At 48.2% G+C, this 27,400-nt stretch overlaps 1 protein-coding gene across 1 annotated transcript in view; it reads right to left on the bottom strand.

Moving 5' to 3' along the window:
* LOC138297073 (kinesin-like protein KIF28) overlaps positions 1-27,400 on the bottom strand; it is a 783,037-nt gene that overhangs the window by 144,828 nt on the left and 610,809 nt on the right. The window contains exon 14 of the mRNA XM_069236578.1: positions 10,739-10,883. Coding sequence (XP_069092679.1) covers positions 10,739-10,883 — 145 coding nt within the window. The remainder of the gene's footprint in view (positions 1-10,738; positions 10,884-27,400) is intronic.

Below are 27,400 nucleotides of genomic sequence, written 5' to 3'. Positions count from 1 at the left end.
CGTGCACCCTGCCCTTAGGCTAATTGGAATACCTTAGTGGTGACTTATAGGGCCAGAGTGCAGTGACAGTGATATAAGGTAAACCTTACATCTGGGGTGAAAGGTGCATGCACCATTACACACAGGCTGCAATGGCAGGCCTATAGTCACAGTTTGCATGGGCCTCCAAGGGTGGCAGAGTACATGCTTCAGCCTATGGGGGACCCCTGGTGTACCAATGCCTTGGGTACCTAAGTACCATATACAAGGACTTACATGGGTGTACCAGTATGCAAATTGGTGGGTGTAAAAGTTATTTACCAAGTAAATTTTGGGGGAGAGAGCATGGACAATGGGTCCTGGTTAGCAGGATCCCAGTGGACTACAGTCTAAACACACTGACCCCAGGCAAAAATTGGGGGTAACTATGTCAGAAAGGTGTTACTTTCCTACAGAGGACTCATGGCTTTGGGCCTGATGTTTGTTTACCATCTTGGGTAGGCTGGAGGGCAGAGTGTCCTCTTGTCTGTTTGCACTGTGATTGCTAGGATCTCTGATGTTGTTGCTGAGATCTACTTGGAAGCCAATGTGGGGTCTGAACCCTCTGTGAGTAAAACCAACGCTGGTAGGGTCGGAACGATTTGCACTATTCTCTAGGTTTCTCCAGGCCCATAGCTTTTAATGTATCCATTTCCGTTTTCATTCTTGCCATCTCATTGTCAGCATGGCTGACAAATAGTGTGGAACCTGAGAATGGCAAATTTTGGATGTGGTGTCGTGCTTCTGGTTTCAGAGATGTTAGCAGGAGCCAAGCATGCCCCCGAAAGGTTACTCTGTGACAACAGCCATGTGTGGCAAGGAGGGAAAAATCCGCAGCTGCGCTGATAATTTGATTTGACACCATTGCACCCTCTTTAACGATCTCGAGAAAGTCTTCCCTTTTGTCCTATGGCAGGTGCTCAGCGAAATGCTGGATTGAATCCCAGTAGGCTCAGTTGTATCTGCACCAGGGCAGAAATAAGGGGTCTTGATTCGGAGGCTGGTATTTCTTTTGAAGCCTGTATGGGGCAGGCGTAGAAATGGCTGGAGTTAAGAACAAAGCCATGGCCGGCTCAAGGAGAGCCGGAACAGGGGGAAGCAATGGCCTTGAAGCTGTACGCTGATGTAGCATCATGAAGATTACCAATGTAGATGGTGTGGGTTCTGACATTGGTATATTTAGTTTGGTAGCCCCTCAGACTAGAACTTCTTGAAAGGTGGTAATATCATCTACCGAGGAGACACGAGGAGGTGGAGAGTACAATTAAGTAAGTGAATAGTCACTTGTAGAAGAATAGGAATGATCATTATGCGGTCGATGGGAGCGTGACCTAGATCTATGGTGAGATCCATGACGGCGAAGGGAATGCCTTGAAATAGTGGAACAGCACCCTGGTGTGTGATGGCCAGGACAAGAGTGTTGGTGTGATCGGGAGCGCGTTCGAGGCCTGGGAGCTGGAGTGCTTCTAGGTACTAGAGGAGGTGGTCAAATAAGAGGTGCTGATGGTAGAGGAAGCACCGGTGATAGAGGTGGAGGCATGGGAGGAGGCAAAACCAGTAGGGGAGGTGAAGATGAAGGAGAAGATGGAGAGGACGGTAACACAACTGGGGAAGGTGATGATTCAGAGAAAGAATAAATTCTTCTCCTCTTTCTCCTTTATGTCGACAAACTCCTCCACATTGACCGTTCTTGTCAGTGTTTAGCTCTCGACGTCACCCATCCATGCCATCTCGATGGTGAACCAGCACTTCTCCACGATGAGGTACTTCTCGACGTCGTATGCCAGTGATGGATCAACAGCGTACGATCCCTATACGTTAGCTGGTGTTGCGTTGATGCTTCCTCAATGTCGAACCAGCCCTTGATGGCAAACAAGTCAGTGCTGTGCCTGCCTTGATGACGATCCTCCTGAAGTCAACCAGGACCCATGTTGTTTCTGGCCTGAAACACACTTCTCAGACCTTCCACATCCACTGGATGCTGAGGCAAGAGCCATGGTGGAAGACTGACCTTCCCCTCACTCTGAAGTCCCACTGGCAGGCTGTGTTTGCTGGCACCATCTCTCTTCTCTCCCATGAAGGCCAATCTCTTCTCCGTCGTACAGAGTGCACCTGGAAACCTTCCTGCTGATGTTATAGGCATCAGAAAGATGAGAGGAAGGTAGGCAGATGATACAGACCTCAAGAGGGTCTGTTTCGGCCTTTTTCCTGTCACAGCGAGGACGCTCGTTAAACAATAAAGGCATTTTATTCAACAAAATGCCTCAGTTTTCTGTCAAAAAATAACAGAAAAAAACAGAAAAGCTAGAATGAGTTGTGTAGAGGTGTTGTTACTAATTTCTGACAAACATTTATTTGAGAAAAAACCTATAAAAGGTCGAGCTCAATGCTTCAGGGTCTTGTCAGCAGGAGCTGAAAAAAAGAACTGAAGCAACTGCCAGAAGATGGGCCTGATGGGATACTGGTGGTGCCATAGGTTCTAAAAGGCACATCCTCTATGTGAGCCATATGATTGTAACCTATGAAGCTACTCTGCCCTGCTCTCCCTCATCTCTTTCATAAAAAGGGGTCTGTGAAGGAGATTTATTATACTGCTTGCAAAACATCTTACATTATACTCATTTTTAATGTATTGGCCCTTTTTTGACTTCATGATGAAGAATTTGGCCATTGTAGACTAGATATGTAGACTGTATTACCTGACTCTTTCTTAAGTGTCTTTACAGGCCTTCCTGAAGAAAAGCAAAAATCTCCACTTAAGGAGATAAAGAACTGCTCTAGGGCCCCTACATGTGGGCGGGACTATTCAGTGCTTCTGACTGTACATGGAAATCCCCTACGAGAGAACTACAGGTGACAATCATAGTATTTGCTGAATTGGCAACATTATTGGCAGTTCATAGTCTGTTTTGAATGTTAACTACACAGCTGTTTAACTTTTAAGAGGTGGAATATCTGACCATGGTATTTCCGGCGAGGATTTAAAATGAATCAGGGCAAATATAAGGTCAAGGGTGACCTGGTTTGTGGATATGACTAGTCGCTTGCTGAGACAGATTTAGATCAGTCACTGATTGCTTTAAAGGTTTCTCTATTGCTGTTATTCGGACCTCACCTCAAACAATAAAGTCCCCAAGTACTACTATTTGGGAGAAGCTAATTTGTGTCAGTAGTAGACGTTCTTTTAGCCTGAAGAAATATTCTGGCGTGAGAGAAGGGGTGATTTATTAAAAAGAAGGCTTTTGTTTTCTATAGCTCCAAATAATGAGAATTGAACCCTGGGAATTGATTCCATGGAAGACTCGTTATATTTACTTCACTATTGTATATGGTTTTGTGGTGCTTGTCCAGATGGCCCACCCGCAATGGGGAGTAGAAACTGCACCCAGACGTAACACTAACTGGCCTCCCTCTCTAAATTATGAAATGAAGTGAACAATTCTAATGATCTGGGTCATTTTTTATGAGTGAAAATGCTTGCAAACATTTTATGCACAGGTTTAGCAGTAAAGATTCCAAACATCAAAATGTGTGCGCATGGAAGATAGTTTCCCATCACTAGCGGTAACCCTTAGCTGGCCGGAAACATCATTATATTTGTAGTATTGGAGGCTGCAAGAAGGAGGACGGCTGCTGCTCCCAGATTACAATAGGGACAGCACAATCCACAATTCCCTCCTTCTCTCCTGTTTTCTTTGTCTCCATCAGGTCCCAGGAGGTTGTCAGAGCCAGCTGCACATAGGTGGCTGCCACCAGAGAGCATTCTGGCAAAAGGGCAAGGGGTATCCTTCTCAGAAGCCCCTCTGACCAGGGGGATTCTATCCAAACCTACTTGGTTGGATAGTGAAACAGGAAAAGATGCACTAATCCTCACTGCTAATCAGCTGCTGCCCTGCACTCAGGGAAAGGCAATATAAGCTAGAGCTACTCTCATGTTATTTGAACAACTTCAACACAGACCACCCTGGACACTGCTGTGGTGCTTCCAGAATGTGGAGCTGAGTGAGTGCTTCTTGCTTTCTCTTGCTAGTGAACAAGCCGGGAGATCCTTCTGGAGCTCGGCCTAGTCCTGCTGCCTACCTTGCTTTTGCAGAAGCCATTATCCAGCCCAAGGAGTTAGGAGACAGGGACACGCCACCTCTGTCACTCAACAGAGAATTGCCGGTGGGCTGAGTGGTAAATGTTTGGCACTCATACTCCCATTATGCACCACCATTAGTTCTTTTTGTTAGTCATATGATCCTTCTGCGCTGGCATCCCGGCACCAGTAGCCAGTTACCCGGCAGGATCAAGAAGGTCATTAAAGGGTCACTGAAGGTTAATTGTGAACTGTGGCCTCACTTACACCTGTCCAGGAATCTGTCCCTCTTCATCACCAAGGTCAATCCTCTGAGCCTGGATCAGAGATATGGGGATTATGCAGCATGACACACAACACCATGGTGGTGTGTGAGAGAAGTGTTCACATTTAACCTATATCATAAACCACTGTAAGGTTCAGTCGTCTGTTTCAGAAAAGATCTTCAGCTGACTGCTTAGAAGGTCACATTCTACTATGTCAAAAGCTGATTATAAGTTTAGAAGAATCACGGTATAGACTCTTCCCTAACCCCTCAGCTGATATTAGTAGAGGTGTTCTTAGGAATTCATTGTGATCGGACACCAGACTGGAAAATAGCTGAGGAGTTGGTTGCTGTCAAGGTGGGTAGAAGGTTAAGCAATAACCATTTAACAAGAATGCTTGTGCTTGATGGTGAGACAGAGATCGACCTTTAGTGCACCAGGATTTTTGAATCATCACTTGACTTTTCAACTGTGTTATCAACAAAGTCACCCTCACATATTATGCTGGCAAATGTACTTTTGTTTTCGAAGGACCTCCCCTGAATTTAAGGATGCATTGACAATCTACGAATGATTGGAGTGATACCTACTCAATTGATATTAATGGCTGAGGCTCTGCAATTCCAGAACATTGTCCCTCCTCTAAATGAAGCAGGCAAAATGTAGGTTTGGCAGAAGGGGCTGTGCCTATTTTGCCCAGCTGCCCCACACCTGTCATGCTCCCAATGACCACATGTTAAGAGTTGAGGTCAGAGATCCATGATCTACATGCAGTGGACACTCAGGGAAGAGGGACTAGATGACATAGTGTCACCAGGCCACTGTGTTTTAGACCTAACAAACAAATTAATTCTAGGTCTTTCAGTCTTAGTTCATATGACCTAAACCAACTGGATGAAGTGAGAATTAACAATGCATTGTCACAACTGGAAACTGGTTTGCTGGTTTTACTGGGTCGCCCAGTGACCCTAATATGGAGTCCTTTTACACTGACTCTACATGCGCACACATATTGTTCTTTCTCTCACTGCACCTGGATTGTTGCCTTCCTCTGAAGACCTGAATTTACATTTTGGCATTTTGCTCCCTTAATAAGGAAGGTATCGTCTAACACAATCTCTTGCGCACCTTGCATGTGCCCTTTATGGGTTGCCCTTAGGGTTTTAGAATGGTACTTACATACTGACCTTGCAACCTCAAGTCCACCAGCCAGCTCCATCTGCCTGAACCTCTTCCACACTCTCAGATATGTCACCTGGGCTCAGGGAGCTCCAACCTCTTCCAGCCACACATGGAGTTCAATTTACCCCCTTGACCTCAGAACGACTAGGATATAAGGAGCCAGATTTTAACTTCTTCTTACCATGAGCTATACCCGTAAGTTACACAAATCCCCAGAGAGAGGCTGTTTCTGCTGTATAAATCTTGGGCTTACATTTGTGGAAAGTTGAACCTTTTGAGACAACGATAACTCATTTGGTGGTAGGAGGGCTAATCAGGTTCTAGTGTTGAAAAGGCCCAGATATAGGTTAGGTGGTGCCACAAGGAAGTCATGAACAGAGAAAGGAGACCGGACAGCCTGTCATGATTGATTCCAGATGTCAGGCAGCCAACAGTGGCATAACAAGGGTGCCATAGGCCTTACTGCAAACAAGGAAAATAGACCCCTTTGCTTTGCAGTTAGGTATTAAAAGACAACCATAATAGGTGCATATTGAAGTACAAACCTCTGGGTTCCATTGCTACTGCTTCTGCAGCACCATCGAAAGTTACTCTTCTGGTTGGCAATTTAACTTCCAAATTGGTCACCCCTGGTAAAGCCACTGCATGGTAATTTCTTTGCATTCAGCACCTATAACCCTGCTTGACCACAATAGAATATCAAAGTGCTAAACTCTTAAGCAGTTTTACCACACTGACCATGGTTGAAACAGAACCCCCTTTAGAGTCAACCACACCCATCTCTAGATACATCTGCCTGCCAATTGAACCACTGAGGCCTCCAACAATCTGGGATATATGTGAAATTTCTATAAAACACTGGTACCATTGAAAAAGAGTGCCATCTCATTGGATGAGGTTGAAACAAGGCAATTGCTTTGATTTGGCTCTGCAAGGAGAAAGCTCAAACTACACCACAACTCAGGCACAATGCCGTTCTCAACAACATGTTTTTGGTTACTGATTACCCCATAACAAATGGCAGAAAATATAGAAACATCAAATATTCCTATAGAACTGTGACCACAAGTTCTGCCTTGATGTCCTTAAGAATATTTATTTTACACGCAGTAAAAAAAGTTTTCTATAGAGCAAAGTTTTCTAACAAATACTGCTACGCACATTTTTGTATGCGGGTGATGCTGATGCAGAGATGTGAGCTAGTGGCTATATTGGTAACATGGAACCAGGCAAATTGAGTTCAGCTTTTGACCACATTATGTTCTTCTTGACAATTCACGGACCTTAATATGCCTCTGTTTGCTGGTTGCTTTCTCATAGACTTTGGGATTGTTTACAAAACAATTAGACACCAACTAAACTCGACGTCATTGTCTTGCCCCAGGTGCACGAGTCAGTGCTTTTTCACCACACTACCACAAACATGAGGTCCTTCATTTTCATGCAAAAATGATAGCATGCAGCCTTGGCCATCAGGATTGTCAGGCAGGATCCCATCTTTGGTAGCACATTTTATCTCCTGCTCCCCAAGAGAATTGATGGCAAAAATGTAGATTACTAGACTCAATAAACAGTGGGCTGTTCATTTACCTTTTAATTATTTTTTGGTATCACTTTTAGGAAAGTGACCTTTTTTGCTTGATATTGATGTCAACTCGACTGAGAGTGTGCTGGGATCCTGCTAACCAGGCCCCAGCACCAGTGTTCTTTCCCAAAAACTGTACCATTGTTTCCGCAATTGGCACACCCCTGGCACACAGTTAAGTCCCTTGTAAAAGGTACCCATGGTACCATTGGCCCTGTGGCCAGGGAAGGTCCCCAAGGGCTGCAGCATGTATTATGCCACCCAAGGGGACCCCTCACCAAGCACATGCACACTGCCTTTGCAGCTTGTGTGTGCTGGCGGGTAGAAAAAAAGACAAAGTCGACATGGTACCCCCTCAGGGTGCCATACCCACAAACAACTGCCTGTGGCATAGGTAAGTCACGCCTCTAGCAGGCCTTACAGCCCTAAGGCAGGGTGCTCTATACCACAGGTGAGGGCATAGCTGCACGAGCAATATGCCCCTACAGTGTCTAAGACCATTCTTAGACATTGTAAATGCAGTGTGGCCATATTGAGTATATGGTCTGGGAGTTTGTCATTACGAACTCCACTGCTCCATAATGGCTTCACTAAATACTGGGAAGTTTGGTAGGAAACCTCTCAGCACAATAAACCCACACTGATGCCAGTGTTGGTTTTATTGCAAAATGCACCCAGAGGGCATATTAGAGATGCCCCCTGTATGTTAGCCATACTGCTCGTGCAGGACTGACCAGTCTGTGCCACCTAGTCACTTTCAGACAAGTTTCTGACCACTTGGGGTGAGAGCCTTTGTGCTCTCGGTGGCCCAAAAAAAAGCCTGTCCTGGGTGGAGGTTCTCCACACCTCCTCCCTACAGAAACTGTAACACCTCGCGATGAGGCTCAAAGGCTCAGGCGTCCTGTTACAGTGCGCAAGGGCCCCCCAGCTAGTGGAGATGTCCGCGCCTCTGACAAAGCCCCACTCATGGCAACTAGTCCGGGGGAAAAATTAGGGAAAGCAGGGAGGAGTGACCACCTCATCTGGGACCACCCCTCAGGTGTCCAGATTGGGACCACCCCTAAGGTGTCCAGAGCTGAGGTAAACCCCTCCTTGCAAAATCTTCCATCTTAGTTTGGAGGGCAGGGGCCAATAGGGTTAGGTCTGTGTCCCCCTCCCCAAAGGGAGTGGACACAGGAAAGGTGTAGCCTCCCTCAGGGACAGTATCCATTGGCTACTGCCCTCTGACCCCTGTAACACCCCTAAATCCAGGATTTAGGGGCTCCACTGAACCCATTTCTTCAGATTCCTGGCGACCTCACAAGAAGAAAGAAGAAGGACTGCTAATCTGAAACCGCAGCAGAGAAGACTGAAGAGGCAAACTAACTTTGCCCCAGCCCTACAGGCCTGTCTCCAGCTTCGAAAGCCCTGCAAGAAGAAAGCGACGCATCCTGCAGGACCAGCGACCTCTGAAAAGTCTCCAACGGGCTGCCTGCATCACAGAGGAGCAAGAACTCCAGTGGACAGTGGCCCTGTCCAAAATGAAACTCCATCTAAGGACTCCAGAACCACCCGGATTTGCGAGTCCTGTCCATTCTGCACCTGATGCCCACGGCCCGTGTCCAGGTGGTCCAACCAACTAGAGCTGGTCCCCAGGTGATTCTGAGCAAGTGCCCACCCTGGCTTGACCCCTCCTGTCCAACATGACAATGCCTGCAGCCTGAATCCTGTGGACCCCCTGACCGCGACAGGACTGGACGAAGATACCCGTCGCCAAAGGGTAATCTGAACTCACAGCCCCCTGGCCTTGGGGAATACAAACTCTGGTGCAGCAACATCCAGCAGGATGCCGTCCTCCTTGTCCAGCCTGTGGTTTTCCGGAACTGACCCCCAAGGACCCAGCCTGCAGCATCGACCTGACCACCGGGGCCCTCCTATAAGAAAGCATTGGGACCTCGACACAGTGTTTGCACCCTGCACCCAGCCTCCCCTGCGCCGCTGAGGGTGTGTGTTTGGTGTTAACCTGTGCCCCCGGTGCTCCTCTAAACCCCCCAAGTCTGCCCTCCGAAGACGTGGGTACTTACCTGCAGGCGCCCTGATACTGAGTGCCCTCAGTCTCCATCGGAGCCCATGTTAAATTTGCCTAATCTTTGACCTCTGCACCCAGCCTGCCCGTGTTGCTGGTGGTGGGTGTTTGGGGTTAACTTGAACCCTGACCAGTTGACTTCCTAACCCCCAAAGACTGGAACTGTACATTGTGTACTCACCTCGAAACTGTGCTAATTTTCTTCTCAGCAGGAACTGTTTCTGAAAATTGCAGTGTGTCAACTTTTAAAACAGCTTTTAAAACAGATTATTGCCATTTATTTGAAAACTGTATAACTTGCCAATTCTATCCAAAGTGGTATTGATACATATGTTGAATACTTACTTATTCATGTATTTACCTGCAACTTGAATATATTTTTGCTATATAAAGACCATTGGCCTGGAGTTAGTCATTTAGTGTGCGCTTCCTTCATTGTCTGTGTGTGTACAACAAATGCTTTGCATTACTGTCTAATAAGCCTAACTGCTCGACCGCACTACCGCAAAAGAGAGCATTAGTATTATCTACCTTAGGCTCTGTTAAGCCTCTGGGGAACCCCTGGACTCTGTGCACACTATGGCCCTCATTCCGACCCTGGCGGTCCAAGACCGCCAGTGCCGCGGGCAACGGAAGCACCGCCAACAGGCTGGCGGTGCTTCATTGCCCATTCTGACCGCAGCGGTAAAGCCGCGGTCAGAAAAGAGGATCCAGCGGCTTCCCGCCGGATTTCCCCTGGTTGGGCTGAACCTCCATGGCGGATTCCGACCCCCTTCCCGCCAGCCTGTTTCTGGCGGTTTTTACCGCCAGGAACAGGATGGCGGGAACGGGTGTCGTGGGGCCCCTGGGGGCCCCTGCACTGCCCATGCCACTGGCATGGGCATTGCAGGGGCCCCCTAACAGGGCCCCAGCATGATTTTCACTGTCTGCATAGCAGACAGTGAAAATCGCGACGAGTGCTACTGCACCCGTCGCACACCTGCAACACCGCCGGCTCCATTCGGAGCCAGCTTTTGTGTTGCAGGCCCTTTCCCGCTGGGCCGGCGTGCGCTACCTTGGCGGGCGCCCGCCGGCCCAGCAGGAAAGTCAGAATGGCCCCGCGATCTTTTGACCGCGGGGCGGCCATTTGGCGGTTCCCGCGAGGCGGGCGGCCTTTTGATATAGTACATACAGAGCCAGCTTCCTACATCACTCCTCCTGCTGAATCTGGTATTCCTTATACTCTGTCATAGGCAATCTTTCTGAGAGCAGAAGGTGTAAAGGTAGAACAAAATATGAGATGAACAAGAAGATGCGATATAGAAACAAAGGCCTCCCAAAATAGATGTGATTGCAGCATAATTTAGCATTTCCTCCTCCCAACAAACCACATGCACAACTTGGTTTTTCGCACCTTGTAGTCTGTGTGAGGTGGAGCAGTGGTGAAAGCTGATAGTTCAACTAGGATGCAGGGGACCAGATCTCAAGCCAGTCTTAAAAAAACAATACAACTAAAAATAAATGTCTTAAAATGCAAATTGTACATTGATTAATTACATCCTTACCAAGCGTATCAACACTGAAACCTTCAGCTGCTGCCAGCTCTGAATGAAAGAAGTCATAGTCATATCTGGAGATGTCATCATTGTTGCGTTCACTGGGAATTCCAATGTACAGATAAGCGCTGTTGGATCCCAAAATGATGCGGTCCTATGAATTAGAAGAAGATGCTGATTAGCTCAAGCTTTGTCCAATTCTCATGTTCAAAGCACCCATCTTCAAGTTCAACAGCGTACACCCATTGGGATCCAAGATATGAATATCTTAAATGTTATCATGAAGTTAAGACATCAGTGAGATATCAGCAATGAAGAAATCTGTAAGGCTGTAAAGGTTTTTGTATTGCTATTAGCATGCACGTTTATCAATCCAATAACATATATTAAAGCATGCTTAGGAAATGAATTGGCATGAAAACTGTCTGCACACAATAAGCCTCATAAGAGCTAATTGAGTTGTATGTAGATATGAACTCATGTGGTATTTATATAGCGCAAACCTAACCAAAAGGTGGCGGAGCACTGTACAGAGTCCAAGGTAAAGGCACAGTCGACATATGATTGGTAGGGTAGCTGATTTTGAAGAGCAAAATTGGTCTGTTACTACATTAGAATACAGTGTTCTTACAGAGGTATGTTGTGTGCACCTTCCTAAATTGGTGAAATGTTGGAGCAATCCTAATACAGGGAGTGCAGAATTATTAGGCAAGTTGTATTTTTGAGGATTAATTTTATTATTGAACAACAACCATGTTCTCAATGAACCCAAAAAACTCATTAATATCAGTCTGAATATTTTTGGAAGTAGTTTTTAGTTTGTTTTTAGTTTTAGCTATGTTAGGGGGATATCTGTGTGTGCAGGTGACTATCACTGTGCATAATTATTAGGCAACTTAACAAAAAAAAATATATACCCATTTCAATTATTTATCATTACCAGTGAAACCAATATAACATCTCAACATTCACAAATATACATTTCTGACATTCAAAAACAAAACAAAAACAAATCAGTGACCAATATAGCCACCTTTCTTTGCAAGGACACTCAAAAGCCTGCCATCCATGGATTCTGTCAGTGTTTTGATCTGTTCACCATCAACATTGCGTGCAGCAGCAACCACAGCCTCCCAGACACTGTTCAGAGAGGTGTACTGTTTTCCCTCCTTGTAAATCTCACATTTGATGATGGACCACAGGTTCTCAATGGGGTTCAGATCAGGTGAACAAGGAGGCCATGTCATTAGATTTCCTTCTTTTATACCCTTTCTTGCCAGCCACGCTGTGGAGTACTTGGACGCGTGTGATGGAGCATTGTCCTGCATGAAAATCATGTTTTTCTTGAAGGATGCAGACTTCTTCCTGTACCACTGCTTGAAGAAGGTGTCTTCCAGGAACTGGCAGTAGGACTGGGAGTTGAGCTTGACTCCATCCTCAACCCGAAAAGGCCCCACAAGCTCATCTTTGATGATACCAGCCCAAACCAGTACTCCACCTCCACCTTGCTGGCGTCTGAGTCGGACTGGAGCTCTCTGCCCTTTACCAATCCAGCCACGGGCCCATCCATCTGGCCCATCAAGACTCACTCTCATTTCATCAGTCCATAAAACCTTAGAAAAATCAGTCTTGAGATATTTCTTGGCCCAGTCTTGACGTTTCAGCTTTTGTGTCTTGTTCAGTGGTGGTCGTCTTTCAGCCTTTCTTACCTTGGCCATGTCTCTGAGTATTGCACACCTTGTGCTTTTGGGCACTCCAGTGATGTTGCAGCTCTGAAATATGGCCAAACTGGTGGCAAGTGGCATCGTGGCAGCTGCACGCTTGACTTTTCTCAGTTCATGGGCAGTTATTTTGCGCCTTGGTTTTTCCACACGCTTCTTGCGACCCTGTTGACTATTTTGAATGAAACGCTTGATTGTTCGATGATCACGCTTCAGAAGCTTTGCAATTTTGAGAGTGCTGCATCCCTCTGCAAGATATCTCACTATTTTTGACTTTTCTGAGCCTGTCAAGTCCTTCTTTTGACCCATTTTGCCAAAGGAAAGGAAGTTGCCTAATAATTATGCACACCTGATATAGGGTGTTGATGTCATTAGACCACACCCCTTCTCATTACAGAGATGCACATCACCTAATATGCTTAATTGGTAGTAGGCTTTCGAGCCTATACAGCTTGGAGTAAGACAACATGCATAAAGAGGATGATGTGGTCAAAATACTCATTTGCCTAATAATTCTGCACTCCCTGTATAGGAATGCTGATCCAGATGCTGGGTGCAATCATGGAGAAGGCCTGTTGTCTTGTTGCTAATATTGTGCTCTGTATCTTCAGTTTGATTTTGCCCTGGTTATGAGAGGGCATAGAGTCATTGCCGATTGTGATCTTGAATAATGTGCAAGCAGTGTTTTGAGTATTGGATGTCCGGAGAAAAGGACACATTCAAATGCAGTTCTGTATTGTCAGTGTATTGGTGAAGTTTGATCATGTAGATGAAAGCAGACAAGATGGGACCCTGGGGAGCTCCACATGTGATTGGAAGCTTCTGTGACCTCGAGTTGCCTGTGTGAATGAATTGTTGCTGTTTAGATAGGTAGGAAATGAACCAGTTAGGAAAATTTCATCTGAGTTCCATTGGAGACATGCTTTTATGAGCACTTTACCAATGAAAGGTACTTGAGTGATGGGTTGATGGCACAGTTGTCAACATCTAGTGTAGGTTTATTCAGGACTGGAAGGATGTGGTCTGTCGTGAGATGTAATGGAAAGATGCCCCGAGTGAAGGAAGTGTTTACAATGGTGAGAGGGCTTTTCCATGGAGGGGTTAGAGGACGGGTAAGGGTAAAATATAATCTTCATAGGTGACGGCTTTGATGGAGTTGAGGATGTTGGCAGTGCTTATTCTGGGGCAGTGGTTGGAGGTGGGGCACAGCACACTCATTTTCAGGGACCTGGACCTTGACCCAGAAGGAGAGAAATAAACAAAAAGGGAAATGAAGAAGGAAGAGACTGACAGAAAAAGAGTAATAAAGGGATAAAGCAGACATGAAAGGGAATCTGCAAGAGTGAGATAATAGGAAAAGGCAATGGACAGTAGTAGATAAAAGAGGCATTGCATAGAATGATGACTAGACAGCCTTCATACTCTACATTCAGTAGCACTGGGACTTTGAGCAAAACTTTGTAGCCCTACACTAATTACTTAATAACTTATGCACTGAAGGTTGATGAGGTCTTTGACAGACAGGGGTTTGAATATGAAACATTTGGGATGTAGTAGGGAGGGCTGAGTTTCAAAGAGGATTCGTGTTGTTGACGTGCAGTTGGATCATTTGTAATTTAACTGAAAAAGTGATTGATAGCACTGCACTTGTCCATGGAGTGGGGCTTAGGAAATACAGGCAGGCAGTTGATGAAGTGCGTGATTATTTTGAAGAGTTTTCTGCTTCTGTTGGCAGTTCATTGATGTTGTTGGTATAGTATTTGGTATTCGCTGATGTGATGAGGTGTCTGCGTATTAAGTGGAGGGACTTAAGGAGTTGTGAGGTAATTGAGGTGATTTTGACTCCTGCTTTTTTCTTATCTGTGGGTGGAGCATTTGTTGTCAGCAAGGTCTTTGGGAGATGAGGGTGCTGAAGGTTTTGGCTTGCACAATTGGGTTTTAGCTGGAGCGTAGGTCACATGTTTTTTCCAGAAATGAGTTAACGTTGTTTAGAATGGAGGTGAGCATAATTTCAGCATGGTAACTATGGTGCGTGAAATAATGGAATTTTGCCCATTTTTTAAACTGATCCGTTGCTCTTTGCGTGGGAAAACACAGGAAGCACAGTTGCGGTTTGAAGCACTATCAGGGGGGCCAACAAGCTATTTACCTGTATTTACCGTAGTGTATTCTGTGGAGATGAATGTTGAGGAATGAAGTTCACTTGTCTTACTTTTTCTTTCAAAGATGGTGTTAGAGGGGAAACCAGTGATGGGGCTTCTTGTAAAGATGAATGCTAGAATTGCAGTGATGTCAATCCCCATGTAGATGGATGCTAGGGAATGGAGCCCATTTGTCTGGTTTCTTCTTTTAAAGATGGTTTCGGCTGGAAACCAGTGTTGTCACGTCTTGTAGGGACTGATGCTAGAAAATGAAGTCACATCCTGTGGTGATGAATGCACTGGATCTGGGCTGGTCAAATGCTGTCCATGAGGATACATTTTGTCTTGTTCCGATTCCCTTGAGGCAGGCAGTTGGCAACCATGCTTGGATAAGGGAGATACATTACTTGTAGTGGATGGTGACCATCATTGTAGATACCGTCAGGTAAAATAGGGTGTCATCTACAAATTGATAAATCTTGATTCCAGTATTCCCAGGAAGGACTTTGAGAAGTTCAATGTAGAGGCTGAAGACCACAGGTTAGAGGATGGACAAGAAGCCTTGTAGTATCTCAGTAAATGCAATGTGAGTTGACCAGATGTTATAACAAGGGCTTGATGATGTGGTGGTGCATTCTTTTTACTGTTGGAATGCTGCCTGACGTTGTGAACCTTTTCTATAAAATGATGATGGGGATGCATTTTTGTATGGAATGAGGTCTTATTTATAGTTTAGCAGATGCTGATGGTCTTATTTATAGTTTAGAAGATGACATGCTCTGTCGAAATGTGGCATTTATCCCCTCCTAATAGCGCACTTGTCATGAAACAGACTGGATACCTGACATTTTTATGACTAAGTAACCTGTCCAACAAACTCTGAATCAAGCCCTAAATTTTCATTTATGATTTTGTCTTTCATCCGATGTTTTGAATGCCGTGGCCTGTGGAAATGAGGATACTCAGGATGGAGGATACTGTATTTAGATTGACTGTGGTGATGACCTCTTCAAGGTTAACTGCATAGATGTCTGTTTAGAAGATACTGATGTGAATCAGGGGTCATAGTCATAAACACCTATAAGCTTCAACAAAACCAAACAGTATTCAGCTGTCTAAATGTATTTCTTGCTACACTATCCAACTAGATATGTTTTTACATTCCTCTTTACAGCAGCATTTTATGAATTCCGAATTTGCTCTGGTAACCCATAAATATTCTTCCCATTTCAACTAGAAACATTTTGCTTCGCACTGTGCTCTTTTTTGCCTGTGGTACATCCAGAGAAATGTGTTTCTCAACTTTGAAAATCACTTGCTGGTACATATTCAACTCTTCTGGCTTTCCAATGTCCTAGTCCCTTTCTCTACACTATACTTAAAGACTGAGTTGAGGGCTGTAAATTTAACCCTATATTTCACCCTGTTGGGACTGTACCGTTTCCTACATGATGTGAACGTATATCCTCTGCCCTGGTTGCTCAATCTTTTACCCTGTTTTTTGGTATTTTGTCCTCACCCCAATTTAATATATTGTGTGCTTGAAGGCAAAGTCCTACCCTTAACTACAATAGGTTATGGACTTGTCCTAAACCTGTAGTGGAACATGATACAAGCCCTCATTGTGACAGATGGACTACTCTCACTGGATTCATGCATGTAGCTTGGTGGTGGCAGAATACCATGTTTTGTAGTGATTATAATGACCAGGCCCTTTCACCTGCATCTTGTAAATACAAGTCTACCTGCACATTCATCTGAATGTTCACAACAAACCTGGAAACCTAGCACCCATATCCCAAGGGCTGAGCATGTGATTTTGTTGGCATATAGTACATCTGCGTCTGAAGAAGCCAGAATGATATATAGTCTGTGGGTTCAACTTTGGAAGCCCCTAGCCTCGGCATGTGTACAAGATGAGGGTGAGAATGCTTTAGTGATCGCAGAAGTGTATTTCTGACATTCCTGAGATGGGAGGGGAGAAATCAGACACTGAAGTGAGAAAAGAGGAGACAGGATTTTCTTTAGAAGTAGTTTGGGTTCTTTCTGATAATGAGCTCTGTTAATTCATCTTCCTATAACTGCCATATGTTGGATGGCATGGGTAAAAGGTGAGGACTGCAGAATCTGTCATCAGGGATGAAGGGTGTCTTCGAAGGTGAGCACACTTTTGTCTCGCCTCCTGATCTCAATCAGAAGTGGTTGTAAATAGTCAGGGTGCAGTATGATTACACCTCTTTCGTACCTCTGTAGTGGTATCTCCACCTGGAGACAGTCCCACTTTGAAAAGCATCCCCAAATATAAAGGCTTGCTGAGAAAGATAGCCTGTCAAGAACACATGAAAGAAAAATCAACACAAAATAGTTCAGTGAAGGCAGCTTTATTGAACCTACCGACTCTGTCTGTTAAACCATACAAACATGGGAGCTGTTGACCGACTTGCAGCTCCAGTTCCAATTTCTCTATGACTAAGGAAGGATTATTTCTCCAAGTACTTAGAGGACTACTGTGCAACCAAGAGTTGGTGTCACCCAACAGCAAACTTCCAAGAGGTGAAGGAATATCACCTAAAGTATGAGTTGAAAGAGATGTTGCTGAACTTGTTGTAGGAATTAAGGAATCCAGCATGTGTGAAAGGGAAGGAAGCGCCAACCCTGCAGGTTTGCCAACCAAAGAAGAGACTGTAGTAATTAAACCTAGTCTAGGCGATCGCTCAACAGAGACTCACCATCTAACATGGGAGTCATGATTGGGGGCACTGATCTCTTTGTGCAGCTTTGTTGAAGGAGTTGTCGCACTGCATAAATGTGTCAGGCGGTCTCCTTACATTATCCATAGTTGTTACTGCCAAGGTGCCACGAGCCATTTACCTTATTCATAGCCGCGACTGAAGCTGGAATTAATGCCTAGTTATGTCACCTGCTATGTGTGTTTGAAAACATGGACGTTGTGACTGGGGCACAGCCAATCTGTGCTGTGTCGCCTTGACTGGTCTGAAGAAGAACACACAACCAAATATGAGGTACCATGTAATGAGTAGAGGACCCTGCACTGCTCAGAAGTGCCTCAAGACATCCTGCTAAGAAGATTCAAGGCCTTCGCCCTGTAGTACAATGTGCCGAAAATAGTGCCTGGCAGCTAAGGCACTGAACACCTCAAACCCTAAGCGGATGACTGATATTATATCCCAGGACAGTGCCTGGAAGTATGCTGCCATGTGTGGAACCCAGACTAGGAGAAGAGGACTGCCAGTTACCTCTATTCAGGGAGGCCGCAGCATGACTTACCTCATGAGACTCACCAGAGAATCAATGCCAAACCCGCAAAGCCTCCGGGCTCCCTGCATCAACCACGTCGGAGTTCAAAAGAAGGCCAATGCCAAAAGCACCTGGTCCTGTCACTCCTTCCAGAAGACTCGCTGTTTGGATGGCATATGCTCGCAGGGGGGCTGCGATATGCCCTTAAGCAAAAGTCCCCAATTGTCATTGAACCCGCCACAGCAGGACGAACCAACATGGCCCATTTACGGCTCCAATCAAAGATGGGAAAGCAACTCCAGCAGGCCCCCATTCCCCAGAGGCTGTATGTACTAAGACAAGTGGGATGGAGCACACTGTGCTGTATTACAAGCTACACAATGAACCCTGAAGACCAAGATGCACAGGGGAATGAAGGGTTAGCACCTAGAGGGAGTCACGCCAGTGTTGTAGTTGGACTCTCAGTCTAAGGCGAGACTGCTGGTTTAGGGATGACAGCACTTTTGTTTGTAGGTAACTAGGCTAATCGTACAATAAGTTGCAACTGTCAGCACAACCCTCCCGCCTCCCAAGCAGTACCTCACCAAAAACCCAAACAGTAAAAGGTGATTTTTGGCAGCCTTTACACATGGATTCTAGAGTGCACCATCTCAAGGGAGTTGTGGTTAAACAGAGAGTACCCTTTTCTCACATGAGCAATAAGTCTCAGTCACACACAGGCAATGAAGGAGAAGCAGTAAAGTGTTCAATACGTTTAATTAACAAGACTGCAATCTACTGTAAAATGCATGAGCTACAATGATTAGCATAATGAACAATGCAAGAAGCAGAATTGTAAAAATGAGAGTTGTAAATACAAAGAGCCCCACCATCTTGCAATAACATTAAGGGGGTCATTCTGACCGGCGGGAGCACCGCCGACAGACCGGCGGTGCCCCGCAGGGCATTCTGACCGCGGCGGTTCGGCCGCGGTCAGACAAGGAAAACCGGCGGTCTCCCGCCGGTTTTCCGCTGCCCTTGGAATCCCCCATGGCGGCGCAGCTTGCTGCGCCGCCATGGGGGATTCTGACACCCCCTACCGCCATCCTGTTCCTGGCGGTTCGCCCGCCAGGAACAGGATGGCGGTAGGGGGTGCCGCGGGGCCCCTGGGGGCCCCTTCAGTGCCCATGCCAATGGCATGGGCACTGCAGGGGCCCCCGTAAGAGGGCCCCACTGTGTATTTCAGTGTCTGCAATGCAGACACTGAAATACGCGACGGGTGCAAACTGCACCCGTCGCACCCCTGCAACTACGTCGGCTCAATTCTGAGCCGGCGTCCTCGTTGCAGGGGCATTTCCTCTGGGCCGGCGGGCGCTCTTTTGGAGAGCGCCCGCTGGCCCAGAGGAAATGTCTGAATGGCCGTCACGGTCTTTTGACCGCGGTGCGGTCATTTGGCGGCTCCCTCCAGGCGGGCGGCTCCCGCCGCCCGCCGGGCTCAGAATGAGCCCCATAATGTAAATTATTCCTAAAACCCTAGCATGGAGATCCTAATCTCTAACCTAAGGAGAGCTAGGTGTAATAAACCTAATCTGCCAGTAATGTGTCCATGAGAAGCGTCCCCCAACCCTTGTTACCTTGGAATGAGGTCTCTAGATCAAGCTCCGTGGTGACATGAAGGCTAGGTCTGCATCAAGGCACCGTATAGCATAGATAGCATTGATGGCATCTGGTAGGAATACCTCTGATAACCTTGTCTGCCCGAGATGGATTAATACAGATCTTATAAAACCCCTGACGCAGGATGTTCCCAAACAACAGATAAGGAGGCATGCTTGGGGTAGCAATTATATAAACAATTCTTTCCAAAAGTACATTATCTTCCAGTCACAAGTAAGTGGGAAAGGGACATGATGTGAATACCTACGTATATCACTTTTCTTTGACCGTTGATAGTGATGCCTTCACAGGGTGGCACTGATAATATGAAATCAAAAAAATGGTCTAACTATAAACATAGCAGCCACCTTGGAAGAAATAATTAAATGAATGCGCTAAGGCAGAGCAGGCTAAGTAGGTTAAAAGTCACTAGGTGAAGGGGGCACAGGCCAGCCAGCCACAAAGCTAAGCTAAACTCCTGATTCCCATTAAAACTCAATAGGATCCACTACACCAGTGAATCAGATAGGCTCACGTGAATGTTGGGTGCAGTATTTCTGCTTTCTGTGTAATTAAGTACCTGTCTTTTATGAAGAGAAGCACTGGGCTAGACAATGATCTTATTGCAGTCCTGGAGGTGGTTTGAGTCCAGCGTCCAAGTGCCCCCACACTAAACATTTTTTTTTAAAAATATATTTTATTAACATTTTGTTGCTTTACAGTTCTATGTCTGTTCATGGGAACATCTTGCACATATTATACATGACCATTTAACAATGCACATTTGTGGTATACATTTCTTTTGGTTCGTTGCTTATTACTTTGGTACTGTTAACATTCTTTATGCATACGTTTGTCCCTGGTTTTAATAAACTGTGTTCATTGACATACTGTGTTATGTTCCTCGCTTTACTACACTATTGTTTTGGATCTTATAGGTAAACAATAAACTTAAATCCGTTCTAAGCTATAGCTTGGGGGAGAAAAAGGAGGAAGAGAAGAGGGGGGAAAAACGGTAGATAAACAAAGGTAATAAAAGGAAAAGAAGAAAAAAACCACAAGAGGTCAACTTTACGGCTTTGTGTGGGTGGGACTCGTAGTTGTTGGTATTTAAGGCACGAGAGCATAGCAACATTGGAGGGGGGGGCCAGGCCAGGGCACACCAGTGTACAGGGGGGACGGCGGACCACTCACGCCACTCACTGTTTCCAATAGTGGTGTGGCAGTTAGCGGCACGATCGTCTTCACATTACTACTCTCGGTATGGTCTATATATAATTTCGGCCACCTTCTGGCGCCTATTTGGGAACTTTCCCCTCTGGGACAACTTCCTAGGGTGTGCTAATCACCTTCTGTTACTACTTCGGGGCTTGCTGATCTCTTGTGTAGACCATCCCAGCTCGTCACTAAATCTTCCCACCCCGGGGCAATGGGGACCTGCCTTCAGGACCTGTAGTTCGGCCCTAGACCATCTTGTAACTTCCCCTTTCCAGTCAGCCAGCGAGGGTTGCCTGAGGCCTTCCAGCCCCTTGAGATTAGTCTCTTGTAAAGGGCCAGGGACAGGTCCAGGAAACGTCCCCCTACCTTTCCGCATAGTGCAACCGGTCTGAGACCCAGTAAGCACAGCTCAGGGGTGAGTCGCAATTCCGTCCCAAATAGCTCTGATAGGATAGGCAGTATCTCCCTCCAACCAGACTGAAGCACCGGGCATCCCCTCACCATGTGGTCAAAGTCCGCATCTCCCCCCGGCATCTCGGGCATGTCCTAGAGACCCCCCCGTATATACGGAACAGTCGGTGGGGTGTGAGGTATGTCCTATGTAGATAATTGTATTGGATGTATCTTAACTGTGTGTTACGTGAAATCATCCAGGGGTAAGCCAGTGTTTTGTTCCATTCTGAGTCAGACAAATCCCGCCCGATCGTGTTCCCCCATTGTTCTCTCAAGGACTGTAAAGGGTCTAGCGCTGCCTCAACCTTGGTCCGGTATATTTTGGCAATCAAATGGGGTTCCTCTCCTGATGTTAGCAGTAGGTGCAGGACCACGTGGGTGGCGGGCTCCGCATTTATTGTGTCCCAGTGGTCTTTCAGAGTGTGCACTAGCTTCCCGAAAAGCAAAAAAAAAAACGTGGAACACCCCCTCCCGATAGGTCAGCAAATCCCTTCAGCACTCCCCCCTCGAAGAGCCCACCCACTGTCTCAATCCCAGCAGCAGACCAGGGACCAAGCCCCAAACTTCCCGACCCCTTCCCCCCGGACTCCAGGGCCAGTGCCGACAGTGGTAAAGCTGGAGAATACGGCGGGCCCACTCCCACCCTTTTCGTACACCTTTTCCAGCATGCCATCACGACACTTATCATTATATTGTTCCCAGGGAGGGCTATTTTCCTGTCAGTCATGCGTGCCGCAATCCATGCTGCATCCATTACCCCTTGGGCAGTACTCAAATCCAGACGTCCTCTGCCCGCCAGCCAGCCGGACACCCACTGTAGCTGGGATGCCAGGTAGTATGCCTCAAAGTCAGGGGCCCCCAGTCCACCCATGCGGGTCGGCCTACAGATGGTTGTGAGTGCAGTGCGTCTACGTCCATCATCCCATATTAGTTCCCTGAGCAACACGTTCAAGTCGCGGAACCATGCCGGAGGGATCAACAGTGGTAAATTGGCAAAATAGTAGAGAAGTCGGGGAAGCATGATCATTTTGGACAGTGCTACTCTGGCCATCACCGATAATTTCAGTGTGCGCCAAAACCCCACCGAGGACCGCAAGGATCGGAGCGCTTTGCCAAGGTTACCATCTCTGAGGTCTCCTAATTCGTGGAATATTTGAATACCCAGGTACTTAAAGGTCTGTGGGGCCCAGTTCAAGTCTATCGGACATACTGCTGGGTGCATGCAACCAGACGTCAAGGGAAACACACATGTTTTGCCGCGGTTAAGGCGCAGTCCCGATACCTCCCTAAAGTCCTCTAGAACCTCTAGGGCCCAGGGGAGGCCACTCGTTCCGTCCCTAAGATAGATCAGTATGTCATCTGCATACAGAGAGACAATGTGCTAAGTTGGCCTCCATTCCATCCCCCTACCCACACCCTCTCCCCGTAACGGGGCCGCAAGAGGCTCAATCGCCAGGGCAAACAACAACGGGGATAGGGGGCACCCTTGTCTGGTTCCACGGAACACCGAGTATGCACTAGAAATTGTTCTACCCGTCTTCACTCTCGCTAGTGGGGACGAGTATAACAGGTCCACCCATCTAACCCAGCTCTCCCCCAGGCCCATTTTTAACATTGCCGCCCTCAGATAGTCCCACCTAATCGAGTCAAAAGCCTTCTCAAAATCCACCGCCAACAGGATCCCAGCTGGCAATTTCAATTCGTCTGGCATGTGTAAGATGGAGAAAATTCGTCTAAGATTCAGGGAAGTGCTGCGACCAGGGATGAAGCCGTTCTGGTCAGCATGTATCAGTGTGGTCATGTGGGGGAGCAGTCGGCCGGCCATGATCCTGCTAAGGATCTTAAAGTCGCTGTTTAGCATCGATAGCGGGCGGAAGTCAGCCACTGATGCTTCCCTATTGGTTGTCTTGGGGAGTGGCACTACCAGTGCTTCACGCAGCGTGCATGGTAGTTCTCCACACTGCACCGCTTCAGCGTACATCTCCGCCAATCTGGGGGCTAATAAGGACTTATATTTTTTGTAAAAATCCATAAGGAGACCGTTCGTGCCAGGGTCTTCCAGGGGCCAGCTGCGCTATTGCATCGCTTATCTCTTCCGTAGTCACCGGCCCCCCTAGGCTGTCCCTGTCCTCTAGATTCAGCACCGGCAGGGGGATCTGCATAAAAAAATTGTCAAATGTTCCCGTCTCCAGGTTGCTAGGCCTCCTATACAGGTGCATGTAATAATCTCTAAATGCGTCATTAATGGGGCCTGGACTGAGTCTACGGGTTCCCCCTCTGTCTAATACGCTTGTGATGGGTTCGCTGCCTCCATTCGGGCGCACCAGCCATGCCAGAAGTTTACCCAACCTCCCCTCTTCTGACTGTAGGGATGCCAGGTATTTTAGCGTGCTATGACATCTGAGCCGTTCTTCAACTTGGGAGTGTTCACTGCGAGCGCGGTCATACTCTTCATCTACTTGTGCTACAGGGCCCTGTCTCAGTTCCCCCTCGTGCATGACCCTCTCTAGGGCAGTTAGTTCCCTCTCTAGTGTGTGCCTCACCCCCGCCGACTGCCCAAGACAGAAACCCCTCGTCACCACCTTGAATGTCTCCCATTCCACGGCTCTGGAAGGGGTGGATCCCTTGTTAGTTTCAATGTGTTCTGTCAGGTGGCAGCGCAGCGCCTCTCTGTACGCCTGGTCTTCGAGCGTCGCGGGGGCCAGTCTCCATGACGGTATGGGGTGTCTGTCCTGTGGTACCCTCAACGTTAACAATAGTGGATTGTGATCAGATATTGTACGGGCAAGGTATTCAGAGTGGGTCACACCTCGAGCGAGTCCCGCAGTGCAGACCACCCTATCAATTCTGGTGTGCACCTGGTGAAGGCCCGAGTAAAACGAGTAGTCCCTGACAGTCGGGTGCTGCATCCACCAGACATCCACCAGTCCCCAATTACCCAGCCACTTAGCTAGTCTTTGTGCTATCTTGGTTGATGTTGCGCCTTGCAGTGGCGGGGTGGACCTGTCCATGTTTATGTCTAATACTGCGTTGAAGTCCCCTCCTATTAGTACTTCCCCTGTGTGTTGGCGAGTAAGGTGTCTGGACAGGCCCGTCATGAATGAAACCTGGTCCTGGTTAGGGGCATAAATGCAACTCAAGACCAACGGGGACCCATGTAACATCCCCTCCAATATGACAAACCTTCCCTCTTTATCTATGTTGGAGGAGTTAATCGTCAGGGGGACCCCCGCCCTAATCCAAATCAGAACGCCTCTTGCATAAGCTGAATATTCTGTAGCGAACACCTGCCCCCTCCACCTCCATCTTAGTTTTTCTCCCTCTCCCGGTGCCAGGTGGGTCTCCTGTAACATCGCTACCTGCACCCCCCTTCTCTTTAGGAAGGAAATAATTCTATGTCTCTTGGCCGGAGTGCCCATCCCCCTGACATTCCAGGTTATGAAATTGTAGTCTACCATCTTATTCTTAAAGCCTGATACGAGTGGGTCTGGCGCGCCCGGGATTCTGGTTGACCCCCCCGCATGCTCGTACCTTTACTGTGGTCGGTCCACTCCACCCATGTTGCCAATTTAACTCGTAACTGCAAACCCCAACTCCCCATCCCCAGGGCGCCTCCGGAACTGTAGGTTGCCCAGAAAATTGTGCAACAGTGCAACTTGTTCAAACACATTCCTGCAGTACTCGCCATCCAAGCCGGACAGGCGAGAATCAAGTCAGGGGGGGCGGCCAGGTCCGGAGGGGCCACGCGTTCATTCAGCATATCTTGTCGCTGGGCGCCAATGCAGGCCAGGGTTATCCGAGTTCGTCAGCTGTCTGTGGGGTCACCCTCGGAGCACAGGACAGGCTCCCGGTATCTCCAGCGGAGGATACCATTGTGTCGTCGGACTCTTCTTCAGAACCCTCCTGGGGAGACGCCTCTCCACCGATTCAGGCCGCTGCCTCCAGGGCCGCCCTCCTGCTCGTCTCTCTCTGCGTTTGCGTTGGTGCCATCCGTGGGCGATCTCTGGACCTCTTCCCACTCAGGGTCCGGTGGGTCCTGCTCGCTCCAGGGCTCTTGCGCGCGGGTCGCACCGTTTGGGACCCATGCCTCTCGAACCAATCCCATGCCTCTTCCGGGGATTGGAAGAACGTGGTCTTCCCCTCCGCAATCACTCTTAGTCTTGCTGGATAAAGCAGCGAGTACTGTATCCCCTCGTCTCGCAGGGCTCTTTTAACCGCAAGGAATGAGGCGCGCTTGTTCTGGACATCTAGAGTGAAGTCTGGGAATAATGTCACTTCCCCATTTGCTACTTTAAACGGGCCCATTTCTCTGGCTTTCTGTAGGAGGATGTCCCTGTCTTTGTAGAGTGGAGTTTGGCGATTACAGCACGGGGAGGCCTGCCAGGGGCAAGAGGTCTCGACGGCACACGATGCGCTCGCTCCAGTGTGTAGAAGGGGGTCAGGCACTCCGGTGCAACCACCGTGCTCAGCCATTTCTCTAGGAATTCCACCATGTTCATCCCTTCGGTCCCCTCGGGGAGGCCCACCACGCGCACATTGTTCCTCCTGTTTCTTCCCTCCGCATCTTCGGCCCGTTGTTCAAGCCTTGCCACTGTGCCGGCCAGAGAGGTTATCTCCGCTGCCACGTCTTTCTGCCTCGGCAAGACATCAGCCAGTATTGTTTCCGTTTCTTTGACTCTGTCAGCCAGTTTATGATGATCAACTCTCAGGAGGCCCACCTCTATCGCCACTTGGTTGATGTCGCGTTGTAATGTTGACTTTGTGTCCTCTATAGCTCCCAGTATCTTGTCTAGGGTGTCTTGCACTTTGGCTTGTTACCGGTTCTGCGAGGCCGCCTCTCTGTCCCCAGGCGGTGCCAAGGGGTCCATGGCTCTGATCTTATGTTGGCCCTTGGGGGGCATTGGTCAGGCAAGGGGGTATACCCCAGGGGGCCCGGCACGTGGCCTGAGCGTTTTTGTGTTTTCTGCTTCTGATTTGTCCACTCGCTTCAGTCTCCGCTGCTTCAACCTCTGATCCCGGGCAGTTCAGGCCAGGCCCCAGGCGCCTCGCCGGCCGTCCCCAGCGTCCAGTCCCAAGGGGGGGGGGGTCAACGTTAGCCAACCGTGACAGACTACCACCTGCTTCTGTTCTGGTTCATCCGCACGCTCCTTCCACCGGGCCCCACTCCGCCAACTGGGGTCGAGCATGCGCCGCAACAGCATCTTGGTTGTCTCCCCACGCGGGGTATTCACTCACTCTCAAGTGTTTCTTCCGTGCCCGTGGCAGCTCTCCTGGCCACGCCCATTATCCACAATCAGGAGTCGATGGTGCCCCCGGGCCTCAAGTAGCTCCACGGTCCTACCATGTCAGGCAGTAGATCACAATCTCCTCGCTGGGTTCGCCCCCCGAGGGATAACTCATGGGGGCCAACACACCCCTCCAGCGACTCCTCAGACGGTCCCCACGGCAGGCCCGCCGGCCGGATCGCCGTCTCAAATCACCAATGTTCCACCGGGATTCCGCTCCATGCGCTCAGGCTAGCCCCGGAGGAATCAGAGCCGTGCTCGCTCCACCGGCTCCAACAAGGAAAGAGTCTATTTGGGCAAGGACCCATCAGGGCCCTCAGCCCCCGCCAGGTGCTCCGGGCCCCTCAACCCAGCAGAGAGACCCGAACGCGCCAGCCGCCGAACGCGGGCCGCTCACTCTGCTCTCGATGCGGCCCGCGTTTCCACCCGAGGATCCAAGTAAGAGGAGGGGCCGCAGGCCTCCACTCGCATCGGGTGGCCGGACTCGGTTCGTGGCCTGCCCCGGGACCGCGGCCGAGTCTCGGCCGCGCCGCCCGCCCGTCCGCCGCCCGCGCTCCGAGGAGGAACGGCTCGCTCTGGAGCGATTTCCAGGAGTTTTTCGGCCGGCCCCTCCGGAGCTAGATATTTAAGCGTGCGCCATGTTCCAGACCATGGCCACGCCCCCATGCCCCCACACTAAACTTCATGAGAAACGTGCGACTGCTCACCATTGCTACCACTGAGAGTCAATTGCTGGAAGGATTGTACTCAGCCTAGTTGTCAGACCCTTTTTAGGACAGGCACCTGGATAGTAGAGTCAAATGCCCCAGGTCCCTCAGCTGCAGCCCAATAGTCCCTGCCTGTCTTGTGGCCTCCTGGATGGGGTCTGATACCCAAAGCCAGTAAAGTCTCTGAAGTATAAGGAGATTTGCTGTTGTAACAGGCAACACTCATTACTATAGCTGCCTCAAATTGTACTCT

Source organism: Pleurodeles waltl, chromosome 5 (assembly GCF_031143425.1).
Source record: "Pleurodeles waltl isolate 20211129_DDA chromosome 5, aPleWal1.hap1.20221129, whole genome shotgun sequence".
Taxonomy (NCBI): domain Eukaryota; kingdom Metazoa; phylum Chordata; class Amphibia; order Caudata; family Salamandridae; genus Pleurodeles; species Pleurodeles waltl.
The sequence above is the reverse complement of the archived record's forward strand: the minus strand, read 5'-3'. Positions and strand labels throughout refer to the sequence as shown.